Below are 15988 nucleotides of genomic sequence, written 5' to 3'. Positions count from 1 at the left end.
AAATTTACCCTGCTTCTGATGGCTCTCAATCCAGAGCAAAGTCACTTCCTTGAATCCTCCTAAAAAGATTAAAAACAAGCCCAAATCCTAAAACATGTCTCCTTTAACCTCCTTTGAGATTCCCCCATAAGTCTTCATGGTGAGATATCTTCTTCATTTGCAAGGAACCAGGGAACCTATAAAACCAAGTTGGTTCCACTTCAGGTGTGTTCTTTGGCTGGAGGATGTTAACACAAATGGAAACCCTTACTATTGGCCCAGGACACTAGACTCAATAATAATGTACTCACCAGAAACCCCTTGAAGTCTCTATCTGTTCAGGTATTCCAGGTGTTACCCTGGCCATAGTTGGGACGTTAATTTCAGTCTGAACTGAGCTCCAGTTAATATTTCATTGTGACTTTTCAACACTGAGTTTATTTTGTTTTGTTTATTTACTTAGGAGTGAGTTCTCTTGAGACTTGTTGGTTGTACCCTGTTTCCCCAAAAATAAGACCTAGCTGGACCATCAGCTCTACTGCGTCTTTTGGAGCAAAAATTATTGTAAAATAAGACCGGGTCTTATATAATAATATAATATAATATAATATAATATAATATAATATAATATAATATAATATAATATAACCAGGTCTTACATAAAATCGGTCTTATATTAATTTTTGCTCCAAAAGATGCATTAGAGCTGATGGTCTGTCTAGGTCTTATTTTGGGGGAAACTCGGTATGATCAGATTTATATTGTTTCTTGGTGAATCGTTTTCTGGCCTAGTAGTATTCACTTCTGTGATCTGCTTTACATGAGGACAGTTTATAAGGAGGGAATAGGCATAGACCTGGGAAGCCTATCCCTGAGCCAGTGCTAAGGAAGAAGGAATTCAGAAGGCGTCCTCAGAAAGTTGTTCTTTGGGTAAAAGTGCTTTAGGTCACCATTTCAAAGCTTTGTAAGGAGTTTTCCCTCAGTCTTGTGAGAAATGACTTATTCAGTTTCATCAGCCCAGAGTCGGGAGGTTTTGGGTGGCTTCTGATCAGGGCAAGTTCCAGAGACACAAAGTCGCTCAAGTGGCAACCTACTGATTGCTAGAGTTCTCACTTGAACTTCTCAATCTAAAACTGTATCTCCTTTGGACCAAACTCCTGTTTCCCTTTATGTTTTCTAAATATAATGTAGATTTACCCTCTGACTGGTGACATTTCCCAGAGATAATTTGTAATTGCAGTGACTATTGGGGGAAATTTTTCAGATTAGTGAGACGTTTATTTGATAGTTCCTTTGGAACAAAACGGGAAGAACCCTCATGGAGAGATTATCTTGTCCACAGAGAAGATTATTTCATGTAGAAGACTCATCTTCCATTTCATTTCCATACTTCAGGGTCCAATATACCCTGGCTTTTTAATTTTATGGCTTGACAAAATGGTCAAAGACTCTCTCTTCAATGTACTATATGTTGAAATGGTTTTTCTTATATCTAAGCTTTGTCTCCTCTCCTTGTAGACAGGAGATAATAAGCCCTTTACAATGATAGTTTAATAATTTGACTTTGTATCTATATCTGTTCCTCTCCCTCTCTTTTTCTGGTGCTTGGGAAATTTTACAGAGCAATATATTAGAAAAATCGTTTTTCTTGCTATTCATGAACTTTGGGAATATCTAGTGTAGACAAACACCATGCTAATTGTGGCATTATTTACAATAGTCAAGAAATGGAAGAAACTTAAATGTCCATTGATAGCTGATTGGATAAAGAGGATATAGTACATATGTAAAACAGAATAGTATTCGGCCATAAAAAATAATGAAATTTAACTATTTGCCACAACATGGATGGACCTAGAGGATATTACACCAAGTGAAATAAGTCAGACAAAGAAAGACAAATACCACATGATTTCACTTATATGCAGAATCTAAAAAGCAAAATAAATGAATAATCAAAACAGAAACAAACTCATAGATACAGAGAACAAACTAATGGTTGCCAGATAGGAGGAACGTTAGGGGGAAGGGTGAAAAACATGAAGGGATTAAGAAGCACAGATTGGCATTTATAAAATAGTCATGGAGATATAAAATATAGTAGGGAATATAGTCAATAATACCATAATAAATATGTATGGTCCCAGGTGGGTACTAGACTTATCCGGTGGATCACTTTATAAGTTTTATAAATGTCTAACCACTGTACTGTACATCTGAAACTAATATAATATTAAATGTCAACTGTAATTGAAACTTTCTTTTTTTAAAAATTTAAAGGCAGTATCATTCGGGGACTCTGGTCCTGCTCCCCGCATAAGAACACAGGATATGGTGAAGCCAAAAAGTAACACCCACGGAGCCATAGATAGGGGAGTGTTGTGCAGGGGACCCTGCTCGCTGCGCCATTTGTCGCGCAGGGCGTCCGGCGGGGTCTCTGGTCCCGCTCCCCACATAAGAACGCAGGACACGGTAAGGCCAAAAAGGAATACCCATGGAGCCATAAGTAGGGGAGTCAAACCAATATATTCTCGCTGGCGGTTGGGCTGGAGACACAGGAAGCAGGATCATGGCACTTTATCAAAGTCCTAAGTTGCATTTGCTCATGGAGCTTCACAGCCCATCATCCCTGCCTAACAGCAGTCCGCGCTTGCCAGCCACCATCTTCTTGCTAGCCCCCATTTCTTCTGCTAGCGTAGCCACAACCGTTATATTAGTGGCCAATGGCTTACGGGTTACAGCTGACGGCCAACTAGCCACAGCTGCTGGTCATCTGATCACAGTTGATGGCCATTTACTACCCGAGCCAGCACCTTTCTATTGTGAGGCCAAGAGCCTGGAAACTGTTTTTTGGGGGCTTTGTCCCCACAGGGAGTCATACCATTATATACTTGCTGGCGGCTGGGTTGGAGATACAAAAGCAAACATCCGCCAGTACCCCAACAAGGGGTCTTCCTGCATCCCAGTCTCACTGGTGGCCAGGTGAGACACACGGGAAATAGGATCCACCCAATCTGCAATTTGTTGTCCGTTGTCCGGTTCTCTGCCTGCCTACCAACCAAACAACCAACGCAGTCATGGCAGTTATATTAGTGGCTAAAGGCTAACTGGTTACAGCTGATGGCCAACCAGTCCCAGCAGATTGCCATCCACTACCAGAGCCAGCACCTTTCCACATGAGGCTGAAAGCCTGGAAACTGCTCCCTGGGACTCTGTCCACACAAATAGAAAGGAAAAATAAAACAATAAAAAAAATAAAAGAATTAAACATTAAGCAAAAAAAATAGTATTGTGTTACATTTGTTTTAAAAATTGTGGAGAATGAAAAGTGTATTGACTTAATAGCCTTCATTACTATAATTATGAGATTAAAAAAAAAGACCTTAGTTCTAATAAACAAGAATAACATGGAATTATTTAAAGAGTCTGTAAAATTATTTACCAAATAAAAATATTAGCACAATATTTAGATTTATACAAAACCGGGGTTAAATTTCACATGGTTTCCTAAACTAGTTTCATAAGTTAACTATTACTGTTTTAATGACTTAAAAAAACAACTGTAAGTAGAATGATAATAATGGATGTCTTTTTTAAAGTTTAATTTTATGAAATTCTTACAATACTGCCAATCACAAGGACTTAATGTGTTAACTAAAATTGAATTTCAGTTTCTTAATTAACTCTAAGACCTTAGACTATTCAGAATTGTAGCAACTCCTGTAATGGCCACAGTAGCTATAAATTTAAAGTAATTAAAATTAAATAAATTAAATATCTAGTTCCTCAGTTGCACTAGCACATTTCAAGTTCCCAGTAGTTATGTATGGCCAGTGGCTACCACGTTGGATAGTATAGATGTAGAACATTTTCATCATCATGGAGTTATATTGATAAAACTGCCTTAGACATATAATTAAGCTAACTAGTAAATAATCTTTGGGTGCCTGGATAATTTTTAAGTAAGAAATAGGAAAGAAAAACATTCATCATTGTGGGGACAGAGTCCCAGAGAGCAGTTTCCAGGCTCTCGATCTGACCTGGAAAGGTGCTGGCTCAGGTAGTAGATGCCATCAGCTGTGAGCAGATGGCCATCAGCTGTAACCAGTTAGCCATTAGCCACTAATATAGCTGCTAATTAGCCGTGGTTGGTGGTTGGTTTGTTGGCAGAAAAGAGGACAGCAGTTTGCGGATCGTGTGGCTCCTGCTTCCTGTGTCTCCAACCCAGTCGCCAGCAAGACAATAGTGGTATGACTCCCCTATCTATAATTCCGTTGGTGTTTCTTTTTGGCCTCTCCATATTCTGTGTTCTAGTGTGAGGAATGGGGACCAGACAACCCACATGACAATCACTAAAAAGGTTCTGCGTCCAATTTCAATGTGTGAAGTTTTTTTCCCACAGCACCAAGCAATTCTTAAGACCCCAGTTGGCTATCCTATGATGCTACTCAATTCTGACACTACCTGTGTCAGACTCCACAGATTAAGGGCTCAGTCCTATGAGACTGCCTCCCTCCCAACCCCCCTTCAAACTCCAGTCACAAGCCTATGTTAACACCATCATTCATTTTCTGATTGATAGGGGCAAATGAACTTTCAGTGGTAAGAACAATGAGTAACATATGACTAAGCATTTATCAGTGTCCCAGTTTCAGTTTATGCTCACAGAATGATGGCTTTTGGTAGAGCAGTTCCTGTACAGGGGTTGTTGCTTATCAACCACACAGGGGTATGATTTATCAAACAGTACAATCAACACAGGGGGGCTGCTTGCTCTACAGGCGGTTTTGGAGTCCAAAAAGGCGAAGTTATATCTTATAAGCAGCTTCAGAGCTAAAGCTGCAAACATATAAATGTTGGACCATGAGTTAAGATATTAAAGTTCTTATAAATCCCCACACCTGTGTTTCTGACCAACTGGCTATATAGATTGGAAGTTCTGACTCTCTCTCCTTGGGTTCTATTGATTTGCTAAAGTGGTTCATAGAACTCAGAGAAGGATTTCACTTACTAGATCACCGATTTATTACAAAATGATATAACTTACAAGAAAGTCAAATGGGAGAGTTGCATCAGGCAACATTTGGGGAAAGGGGCGCAGAGCTTCCATGCCCTCTCCAAGTATGCCTCTTTCCTGGAATCTCCATGTGTTCTCCAGACAAGAAACTCTCTGAAACCCATCCTTTTAGGTTTTTATGGAGGTTTTCATTATATAGACATGATTGATTAAATCATTGGCTATTGACAATTGATTGAATTTCTAGCATCTATTTTGGCCTGGAGGTCAGGGGGTGGGACTGAAAGTTCCAACCCTCTCATCACATGTTTGGTTTTCCTGGCAACCCGCCCCCATCCTCAGCTGGACTCCAAAAGTAACCTCTGTAACAATTGGCTCCAAGTGGCCAGGACTTGATTAACAACTGATAGCTTCCCTCATTTTTGTCCCTGTTTTCACCTTAGGACCAACTAGAGGAAGCCAAATCACATAAGCTAACCAATCACATAAGATGCCCTTTTTCTAGTTAGTCTGCCTGAAGCATTCTCACACCAATAACCTTCAATTAGGGCACACATGCAGTCTTTTTCTGCTATTAATCTTTTCTACTCCTCTGCCTGCTTTTGAGTCTGCCAAAATTCAGGTGATGGTGGCTACTCCCTTACTGTAGCAGGCTCTGAATAAAATACCCTTTGCCTGTTCTCATTTGGTTGATCTTCATTTATTATCACATAAACCCTAATGCATTAGATTTGTATCTGGATTCTCATGTTGTAAAATTAATTCATATTATGTATAGATGTCATTAGTTCATTTTTATTGATATGATTGTATCACAAATTATTTGTTACTGTTGATGGATGTTTGGTGTCTTCCCAGCTTTGGACTTTTAGAAATAACACTGCTATGCAAATTTATACATGTCATTTGTTAAATACAGTATATGCCTATTTGGAACTGCTAGGTCATAGGTAGATGTACTCAGCTTTAGTAAATACTGCCAAACAGTTTTTCTAGGTGGTTGAATCGATTTACCCTCCTAACACCTGTATAATCAGATAGCATTTTATCCTAATATAGTATTTATATATTAATATGCTCATAAGTCTTTTATTGGATTTTTGTGCTTGAAAGTCATTTTTCTCTGCAAAAAAAGAGTTGTATAAATTGAAATTTGATTTAAACAAATTTCTGTGACCATAAGGCTGGCTATATTAAAATTTATCTTTTGCACTGAGTTATCACTGGTTATTAGTAGTATCTAATTGATAAAAATAACAACCTATATTATAAATTTGAGAAAATGTTAATAAACATAAAAAGAAAAATGGTACTAGGAAGATACTACTTATGGAAATAATTTAAGTTTTAAAAAATTAGTTAACTTATCTATGGATAAATATTCATTATTACTCAAAGAGATAATATTTAGTCTAGCTTTATTCTTATTTTTAATTTTTGTTTACTTTAAGTGCTAAGAAACTGTTCACAATAAGTAGACAGGAATAGAAGGTGTCTATTATCACAGTATCACTGAATTCTTTGAATTTCTTTTGAGTAATGTGACAACAATTACATAGCATTTTATCCCCAAAATGATGTTTAAATTATCTGATGCTGACAACTAGATTTATTCTTTCAATACTGTTGAAAGTGAAGAAAATGAAACCTCTGATTAACAAAAAGATTTTTGTTAAGTCATTAGATTCACTTTTTCAACACCTATGCAAATACTTAGAACTATCCTTTTGTTTGCTGCCTAGGATTACTCTTCCTTTCGTTTCTTTTGTTTTTATACACCGTGGGGCAGCACGCCTTAGCACAGCAATCAGGGTGGGTGGAAGAGATATATTCCTTTTGCAAAGAGAGAAAAGGCAATTGTCCTAAGAAAGGTTTGGGCAAGTAGAAAAACTAACAGCCTTCACCTCATGCACATTTTCCAAGTCCATCAATTTTAGGAAAGTGCACGTGGGAGTTGAAATTTTGGAAATGATTTCTCTTAAAACCAATTGACTATGTAGTCCTTGGCACACATTCCAGTTTGAAGGGTGTGCTGTGATAGAGCAAGGATAAAGGGTTTAATTTGGCTATGAGCTATTATCGACAGTTTGGACCTCATTTTGAACCTAGTAAATAGCTACTGAAAGTCTGGACTAAAACCAGAGATATGATTAGTCTGTACTTGAGGGAATAGAGAATGGATGGATTCACCCAATCATTCAACAAATGCACTATTCTGTGTAGTGTGGATTCAAAGACAGAGAAAATGAAGCCTCTGCCTTCCTGTAGTTTACATTACATTCTAATGGGAAAAGATAGTTAAACGAATACAAAAGCGTAATGTCAGTGAGGGATGGATAGTATAAAAAAATGTAAAACCTGGATTATTCTGGACAGTGTGGATTTAAAACCCCTGTGTCATGGAGTTTACATCCCAATGGAAGAGACTAGAAATAAATGAAAACAAGAGCATGATTTTCAGGTAGTGATAGGTACAAGTGGTGTGTGGGTAAAGGGTTTTATCTTTTAGAAAGGGTGGTCTGAGAGATGAGAGATGACATTTTGGGAGATCTGGGCTTCGACCTGAATAAAATGATCAAGTATGATATGTGAAAGTTTACTATGTGAAAAGAGTTTCACCAATTAAAACAGCACTGTGAAGGCCAAAGGCAGAGTGTGCTTGTCATATTTAAGGAAAACAAGAAAGCTAACCTAGCTGGAGCAGAGTTAGAAAGCTCAGAAAAGTAGGAAAGGAAGTTGGAAAGGTAGCCAGGTTCAAGGTGATGTAAAGTCCTGAAGACATGGAAAAGACTGCTTTTATGCTATTGACAGAGAAAATACTTTGCACTGATTTATGTATGAAATGGATCACTCTGGCTGCTTTGTCAAAAATGGAATGCAAGAAGCAGGATTAAGACATCTTGGATTAGGCTGGTAGAGGAGAATGACAAGATTATAAGCAAGGGAAAGAGGATGGACTAATAATGATGTCTAATGTCTTTCTAATGAATGCTAGAGTTACAAAAAGGGAAAAAGAAGACATATTCCTAAGACACTGGAGGCAGAGTAACCTGGAAACTGAATATAGACGGCAGCATAGTTAGAGAGAATGGAGAAAACAGAAGGTAGCTCCGAGGCTCTGAAAATTGGTAATTAGGAGGGCAGTGGTACCATTAATTACAATAAAGAAATTAAGATCAGTTTGGGAAAGGCACAGGTAATAGATTTTGATTATAGAGAGTATATCTCAGTGAAGATGTTTAGCTGATGTTTAGACTATAAATTTACTCTTGTCTCCAAATAGAACTTGAAGCCGCTTTCACAAGTCTCAAGGAAAAAGCAAGGAACTATTCTTTTGGGAGTGATAAATACTATAGGCAAAAATGGTCCCATAAGAATTGGTAATCAAAAGCCTGAGAGAGAAATTTATTTGTAAATTCCTTTTTAAAAGGTGGCATTGTACAGTATATAAGAATGGTTATGGAGTTAGACTGCCAAAGTTCAAATTCCTGCTCCATTCTTTTCTAGTTACATACTTCTGAATCACATTTTCTGGCCGTTATTATCTGAAAATTGCTCTAATAGGACTTAGGTGACAGGGTTTTTGTGGAGCAGGAGTTGTTAACCCGGAGTTCACAAAATTTCATAGCATCTGTGAAACTTTAATTGAAAAAAAAATCTTATGTCTATTAACCTTGAATGAAAATGTGTTTTCTTCAATTATGAAAGCAGGCAACAAAATAGTAGTACTAGCAGTATGCATGGCTTTGTTTCCTGTACAAATGATAGATATTTTCATGTCACAGTACAACGGTAGCAGATGTTTAAAAATATTGTCATCACCACTACTTCAAAATTACCAATTTATTAAAATTTCTGTTCAATATGCTGCTAGACTGCATATGATTGCAGAATTTATCTACTCACACCACTCAGTTGGCCAAGGGCCTCACAATTCTGTGCCTCTGGTCAATCATCACATTGTGAGGTCTGAATGTTTATACCTTGGTCTTCACATCTACATTGTTTTCCAGTATTCCCAAAATACAAGTGTTCGTTGAACATTAGGTAGAGGGAGGTAAATTGTTTTAATTTTGATAATGGTATTATAATTGATTCACTTGTAATCCTACGTATTTATTTTTTGTGTTATTTTAAGACTGGGTCAATAGGCTTTATTAGACTATCAAAGGCGTTCATGATCCAAGCGAAGAAATTTTAAGATAGAGGATTAAAACGGTACATATGAAGCACTAGAACAGTACTTGGAGCATATCAAATATTCACTAAACGGCCTGCTATTGTTCTTAAAATGTGTAGAGAACAGGAATTGAATTAAGTCCTATTCATTTTTGTGTTCAAACCATCTAGTACATTGCTCTGCCCTTTGGTGTTCCACGAATACTGAAAGAATGAGCAAAGGAATTAACAAACTGCTGTGGACCTTGGCTCCTCAGTTGTGGCAGCAAGAAACAGCTGTGAAGTTGTGGGCAGCTTTTAGGTATCCAGGCATTCTGGATTATGTTAGAGAGCTCCAAAGGGCTCAGTTTGTCAACCACAGCTGTGTCTCCAAAACTGTCTCAATGGGAACGGAGACTGCAGTTGGCTAGAGTGGCCAAATCCTCATTAATTCCTCAAAGCTCTTCTCCATCTCCCAAAAAGGCAATTAGTCTGTGTGTGGCTCCAGGGAAAGTGTTGGACTAACTGGCCCCTCGCATACTCCTGGGACCTAGTATTGGCTTCAGTAGCTGGACAACCTTCGATTTCGCGCGAGAGCGTGGTACCCCACCGCAGTGCGGGTCTCGGGGAAAACTCCCGCGGAGAGCGCAGGGCGCGGAGGCTGCTCCGTGGCCACGCCCACTTCCTGCTCCATCCCGGGCTTTTCCAGGTCCCCTCTCCCGGTGAACCGGATGCTCTGTCAGTTTCCTCCTCGGCGTCCTCGGCCGCCGCACCGGTACCTGGCGAAGCCACAGGCACCCAGAAGGGCACCGGCAGGGGGCTCCTGGCGGCTGGCCTGGCAGGTGTAGGGCGCCGGTAGGAGCTGGGCGCGCACGGTTACCGAGCGTGGAGGAGACACTGCCCTGCGGCGATGGGTGCCAGGGGCGCTCCTTCACGCCGGAGACAGGGGGGGCGGCGGCTGCGGTACCTGCCCACCGGGAGCTTTCCCTTTCTTCTGCTCTTGCTGCTACTCTGCATCCAGCTCGGGGGAGGACAGAAGAAAAAAGAGGTAGAATGACTCCCTTTGGCCTTTCCCCGTGGGCTCAGGGGGCTGGGGCGGCCCAGGGCGTGCCTGGGCGAGCCCTGTTGCTAGGCAGGCCCGCCGCGTTGCTAAGCAGCCGGGCCATCCGGCGTGAGCGTTGTTGGCTTTGGGGCGGGAGCCAACTGAGCTGCGAGCCTTTGGGCCCCACTGTTTCAGTTGTGGGGATAGGCCAGTGTTTTCTCAAAAAACAGGGAGGCATCCTTTCGCGTCTCAGCATTTCACACCTTTCCGATCCCGGGGCGCTTTTAACCCTAAATTGGAGGCGGACCTTCTGGCGCTTGAGTCACTAAAAGGGGTGTGTTGAATGTGAAGAGACCCTTTAGGATGTAGTAAACCTATAGGAACTGTTTGTTCCTAATTTTCATTACTCTGCTCCCTTTGCTATCCGTTTCTAGAGGCAACACCGTATTGAGAATGTGTCTTAAGTTATTCTGTATTCTTAATTGTACATTTTTATAGCAATATATAAATATATATACTCACATATATATGCAATTATGTTGAACTCAATGTATAGTGGTGAGAGTAACCTCACATTAAGTTATGAATATTTACTTGTGAAGGTAAGATCACCTGATTTCAATCTTAGTTCTCTAATAACTGATAAGGGCGAGCGTTGAAGTAACTGATTATATTTAAAGTAGTTGTGAATTAATTCGTGAATATCGGTTATCTGTCCTTACCTTGGATAGTCGATCTAGCAGAATCAGAAAAAATTATTTTGGAAATGTAAGGTTTCTAATTGTACATCATGGTAGTAAGAGAATTCTCTTTATATAATACAAGACTGTTTTTCTAGGTGAAGTTTTACACACACGTGGCTCAAAATCTAATTCAGGTTTCACATATTACCACAATTTTCTTGATGGTTGGGTAGATAGAGTGAAAAAAGAGCCTCACACTGATTCTGATTCTCTTTCTCTACCCTTTGCCTGAAACCACTCTGAACTCAAGATCAACTTCTTCCCTTTAGCTTTTTAAAAGTAGGCCATACAAAATTATTGTGGAGTTCTGGTAAGAGGATTAGAGAAGAACCATTGTTAAAACTGCCTTTTCAAATATAAATTAAAGATATTTTTTTTAGCATTTGGTATGTACATAACACATTCCAGGAGTTTTAGATTTCATAGTTTTTCTTGAGAAAGGGAGGAAATTAAAAAAAAGTAGTTTTTTGTGGTTTTTTTTTGTTGTTGTTGATTACCAAAGCAGACAGTGATATAAAAAAACGGTGAGGGACTGTATGAAAATTGTTTTATCTCCTACATAGACCACTGTGACCTCAGTAACTTCGTTAAAAGAAAAACAAAAAAACAAAAAAACTGAAAAGTCTAAAAAGTGTACATCATCAGAGCATCTTAGCATCTCCAGTTATAAGACTACTATAACATGCAAAAACGTTTGTTAATTTGGTATAATTATAAATTATGATAACGTTTCCATTGAAATATTTTTTATAAAAGATATTTAAAAAATGAAAGAATAGGGAGAAAATTGTTGAAGATTAAAAAACCTGCTTTTCTTTCTTTTGAAAAGGAGAGTCTAATACAGGCATACCTTGTTTTATTGCACTTCACTTTATTGCGCTTCACAGATACTGCGTTTTTACAAATTGAAAGCAAGACCCTCTACCAGCAAAAAGCTTACAACTTGTTTTATTGAGATACTTAATTTACTGCAGGTGTCTGAGATCAAACCTGCAATCTCCAAGGTATGTTTGTACTACTATATGGTGGTATTGCAGAGTACCGTATTTTATTTAAGGAAAAGAAGAGCAAAACAACAACTTGAATAGTTGAACTTTAAATACTTTACTCGGAGTGTGCACATCTCTGAAGTGTTGTCCACTTCTCTAACTGGTGCTCGGTACAAACACTGTGATCTCTTCTAATACTGGATGAAAAACACTGAACCAGAAAGTATAGCGGTTGGAACTTAGCTCACTATACATATTACTGACATAAATATGAGAGTGGACTTGGCATGAATGATGTATTCCTTCAATTTGGGGAGCCAAATTGAAGTCTAAAGTTAAGCCTGGAATCAAGAGTGTACGTTAGTGGGTTTACAGGAGGTAATGTTTATGACAGAAATAGTTACCACCATAGGTTTTTGAGTCAGATGGTCCAGTTACAACTTAGCCCCTATCTAATTGTATGACATCAGGCAAACCACTTACGTTCCCTGAATTTTAGTTTCTTTGTTTTAAAATACAGATATAATACCTACATCTCAGGATTGTCATTAGGATTAAATAAGACTGTGTATATAAAGTGCTTAGTGCAACGTTTAGAACATAACAAACCAATAATTGGTAGCTATTAGTGTTCCTCATTTAAATGAAAGCATTAGACATGATGAGATCATAAAATGTGATAAAAAATTTTGAATTAATTGTTTTTGCTAAGTAAACTGACTTTATAATAATTATAAATTACATAGTTACTGGAATAAATTGTCTATTACTTATTTTATAATGAAACATTGAAAATTCCAAACTCTTGCATTGTTTGAGAACTTCCCAGGAGACTTTGCTTCATGGAAGAATTAGTGGTATGGATTTCTGTGTGTGTGTGTACACATATGTGTATATATGTTTCTTGATGAAGATATTTTCATTAAAATATAGTTTTGTTAAATTCTCTTAAGAATATAGTCAAGAGAAATAGTAAATAGGCAAAGAAAATTGACTAGAGATTTTTATAGTCACTTTCCTTAATTACATTGCAAACAATCATTAAAAACTAATTTTTGAATCCTCAACTTTGTGGGAGACCAGCTTCTTGGCATTGTATCATTTGTTTTTCTAGTACATCATGGGTTTCCTTTATTTTGATGGTTTCTCTATTTCTCACGTTGTTAACACTTATCAACTAATCACCTTTATTTAGAATTGTTTTAATCTACAATGAACTCTTCTGATAATATAAAAAGAGCTCAAATTTTGTAATTATTTCCAGTCGACTGACTTTGCCATCATCAAAAGCAGCTGTTATAATAATGTATCCTTTCTGCAGGAAAATGATTAGCTATAATCTACATGGATTAAGAAAGGATGAAAGTGAGTTTCTGTTCCATCTTTTCCCCCCAAAACTATGCCTCCTACAGCCCCTCACACTAATTAAAGCATTTTCATACATCTATTTGCCAAGGCCAGAAAGTCAGGCACGTTTTAGTTTCAAATCATTAAGTGTGACTTTTTTTTTCATTGCCATGTCCCCACCCCAGCTAAAGATATCCCCAGGACTTTTCTGACCAATGACCGACAGGAGTACTGTTTAAATATTGTTGAAATGCCTGCCTATAAGATGCAATCCAAAGTAATCTGCGTGCTATTTAGATCTTTTCCTGAGTGAGCCTTTGTCTAACTCTCCTGTTTATATCTTACCAATCTTTCATGCTTCCCCCCAGTGTCGATTTAGGCAAGTTATGCCCCTGCCTAACATTTTAGATGAGGGACTCCTCATCTTTGCTCACATAGCAGTGTCTCCATGTTTATTTCTCTACAGCACTTACAGGAATTTTTGTGTATTGTCAGTAGAGATGAGACCCTGGTGGTAGGTGGCTGAAATGGTGTTGAGGTTCATTATTGGAAATTATGAGGATAGGAGATGAAAGAATAGGGTGTAAGATTGTTTATGTGGGCTTTATACATTACTCAGAATAATGGGAAGGTGAAAGGTAGTGACCAAAAGTTCATTAGGTGACAGTGTCTAAACAAGGTAGATGATGTTATACTTTTAAGGTATGGCTCCTAAAGGAACAGGGGTTTTTACGTGAGGATACAAAACTAAGAGGGTGCTAACTCTACCCTTGTCCCTGAGTGAAAGTTAAGGAGAATGAATGGTTTCCATTTTAGTAGCCCTAGGGTTCTGACAAAGACATTAATGGAACACTGATTACGGATGTATAAAATGTAAGGAATTAGTTGTGATTTTGAAAATTTTACATGTTTTTTCTTTGATTTGATGTGACAGTATTGCAGTCCTAAAATGAGAAATTGCAGGCGAATAATGGCAACCTTCATTTCTCTCCTATCTTATTTTCAAAATCTCAAATCAGTTTTCTAATGTTATGACATTTTTTATGAATCAGATAAACTCGTGTTTTCAGTATTTCATAGATGTATGGAATATTGCTTCTGTTTAAGTGATCATGTAGACATTTGGCAACATTTGATATCTTACCAATTGCAGCCTTTTGTTTAGCAGTATCAACTTTAGCTAAATTTCTTATAGACTGTCTCAGCTATGGATCATTTTATGAGATATGTCAATTTCAATTTATAGTTCTGTGATTAAAAATATCAATACTGTATGATTTCTGGATATAAATTATCAAAACTATTAATAAATAGAGGTAAGAATCAATTTTTCAGTAAGCTTTAATACCTAAGAAAGAAATGTAAAAACAGCAGCAATAACCGTGAGGCAGGAGTCTCTGGTTTCAGAGATTCTGGAGATAAAAACTCTTTCCAGCATTTTCTTACAAACTGGAGTTTCAATGCAGAATTACTGCCTGAGGTTAAATACTGCAGTGATTTACCCATCAGTGTTGTCTCATGAATTTCTTCTGAGATATTATTTGTAGATTGTATATAAAATGTCCTGTTCTAAAATCTTTATCTCTTAGAAAGTGTGGTGTAGATAATAATAGAACTGCTTAGCAATTTATCTATCATTTTACATGCTTCTCTTAAGATGAATAATCCATGATGAGCATTAAGAAATTGGATATAAATGCAAAGTTGGTTTGTTAGTATATTAGTTTTCTATCCTTGCATAAGAAATTACTGCAAATTTAGTGACTTAAAATAACACTCATTTTTTTTTATCTCATAGTTTCTATAGGTTGGATTCCTTGCATAGCTAGGTTTTATTTATTTATTTATTTATTTATTTATTTATTTATTTATTTATTTATTGTTGTTGTTCAGGATCTGAAGAGGCTGAAATTAAAGTGTGGCTATGCTGCATTCTCACCTGAATCTCTAGGTCTTCTTTCCAGCTCATTCAGGTTGTTGGCAGAATTTAGTTTCTGGCAGTCATAGGACTGAGTTCCTTATTTTCTTGTTAGGTGTGTTCTTTCAGCTCTTTGAACTACCCTCAGATCCTCACCATGTGGGCCCCACCCTAGGCAGTTTAAAACTTGGCTGCTTGCTTTCTTCCAGACCAGTAGGAGTACCTCTGTAACACTGAACTTGCTTTGAAAAATCTCTCCTGATTAGGTTAGGCCCACCCAGTATAATCTCCCTTTTGAGTAACTAACTCAAAGTTAACTGGTTGGGGCTCTACATCTGCAGATCTTTGCCATATAAAGTAACAATTATGGGAGTGCTATTCCATCACATTCACAGGTACTGTCCATATTCATGGGGAGGGAAATATATAAAGGTATGGGGTCATTGGGGATTGTTTTGGAATTCTACCTACTAAAGTGGATGAGCTTACACTTTGAGATATTTTTTTTTATATCAGGGATGCCAAAAATATGTATACAAGTGGACACTTTTGTCAGTATTGCTCAAGCAGTAGTTCACTGTAATCAGAAGTGTCTGGACACTGATGGTAACCACTTTGAGCACTTCTTGTAATTGCAGAAGTCAGACGTGACTTACGTTCATCTTTCGTTATCGGTATATATTGAATATTACACTTTTAATACAGTTTTACTTTCTTAAAATGTGTATACATTTTTTTGGCACCCTCTGTATATGGCAGCTTATAAAATCAACATAAACAGGTATGATAGTTTAT

The 15988-nt window shown here is 37.7% G+C and overlaps 1 protein-coding gene across 2 annotated transcripts in view; it reads left to right on the top strand.

The window, feature by feature from the left end:
• The first annotated feature begins 9851 nt into the window (after nt 1–9851).
• TUSC3 (tumor suppressor candidate 3) overlaps nt 9852–15988 on the top strand; it is a 154130-nt gene continuing 147993 nt past the window's right edge. Inside the window, exon 1 of one of the 2 annotated variants that reach the window (XM_081045702.1) lies at nt 9852–10202. In XM_081045702.1, the coding sequence (XP_080901828.1) occupies nt 10065–10202 (138 nt within the window). In that variant the 5' untranslated portion in view covers nt 9852–10064. The remainder of the gene's footprint in view (nt 10203–15988) is intronic. The other variant, XM_081045703.1, reaches the window with a different exon arrangement.

Source organism: Rhinolophus hipposideros, assembly GCF_964194185.1.
Source record: "Rhinolophus hipposideros genome assembly, chromosome: 4".
Taxonomy (NCBI): domain Eukaryota; kingdom Metazoa; phylum Chordata; class Mammalia; order Chiroptera; family Rhinolophidae; genus Rhinolophus; species Rhinolophus hipposideros.
This window is presented reverse-complemented; position numbering and strand designations above follow the sequence as displayed.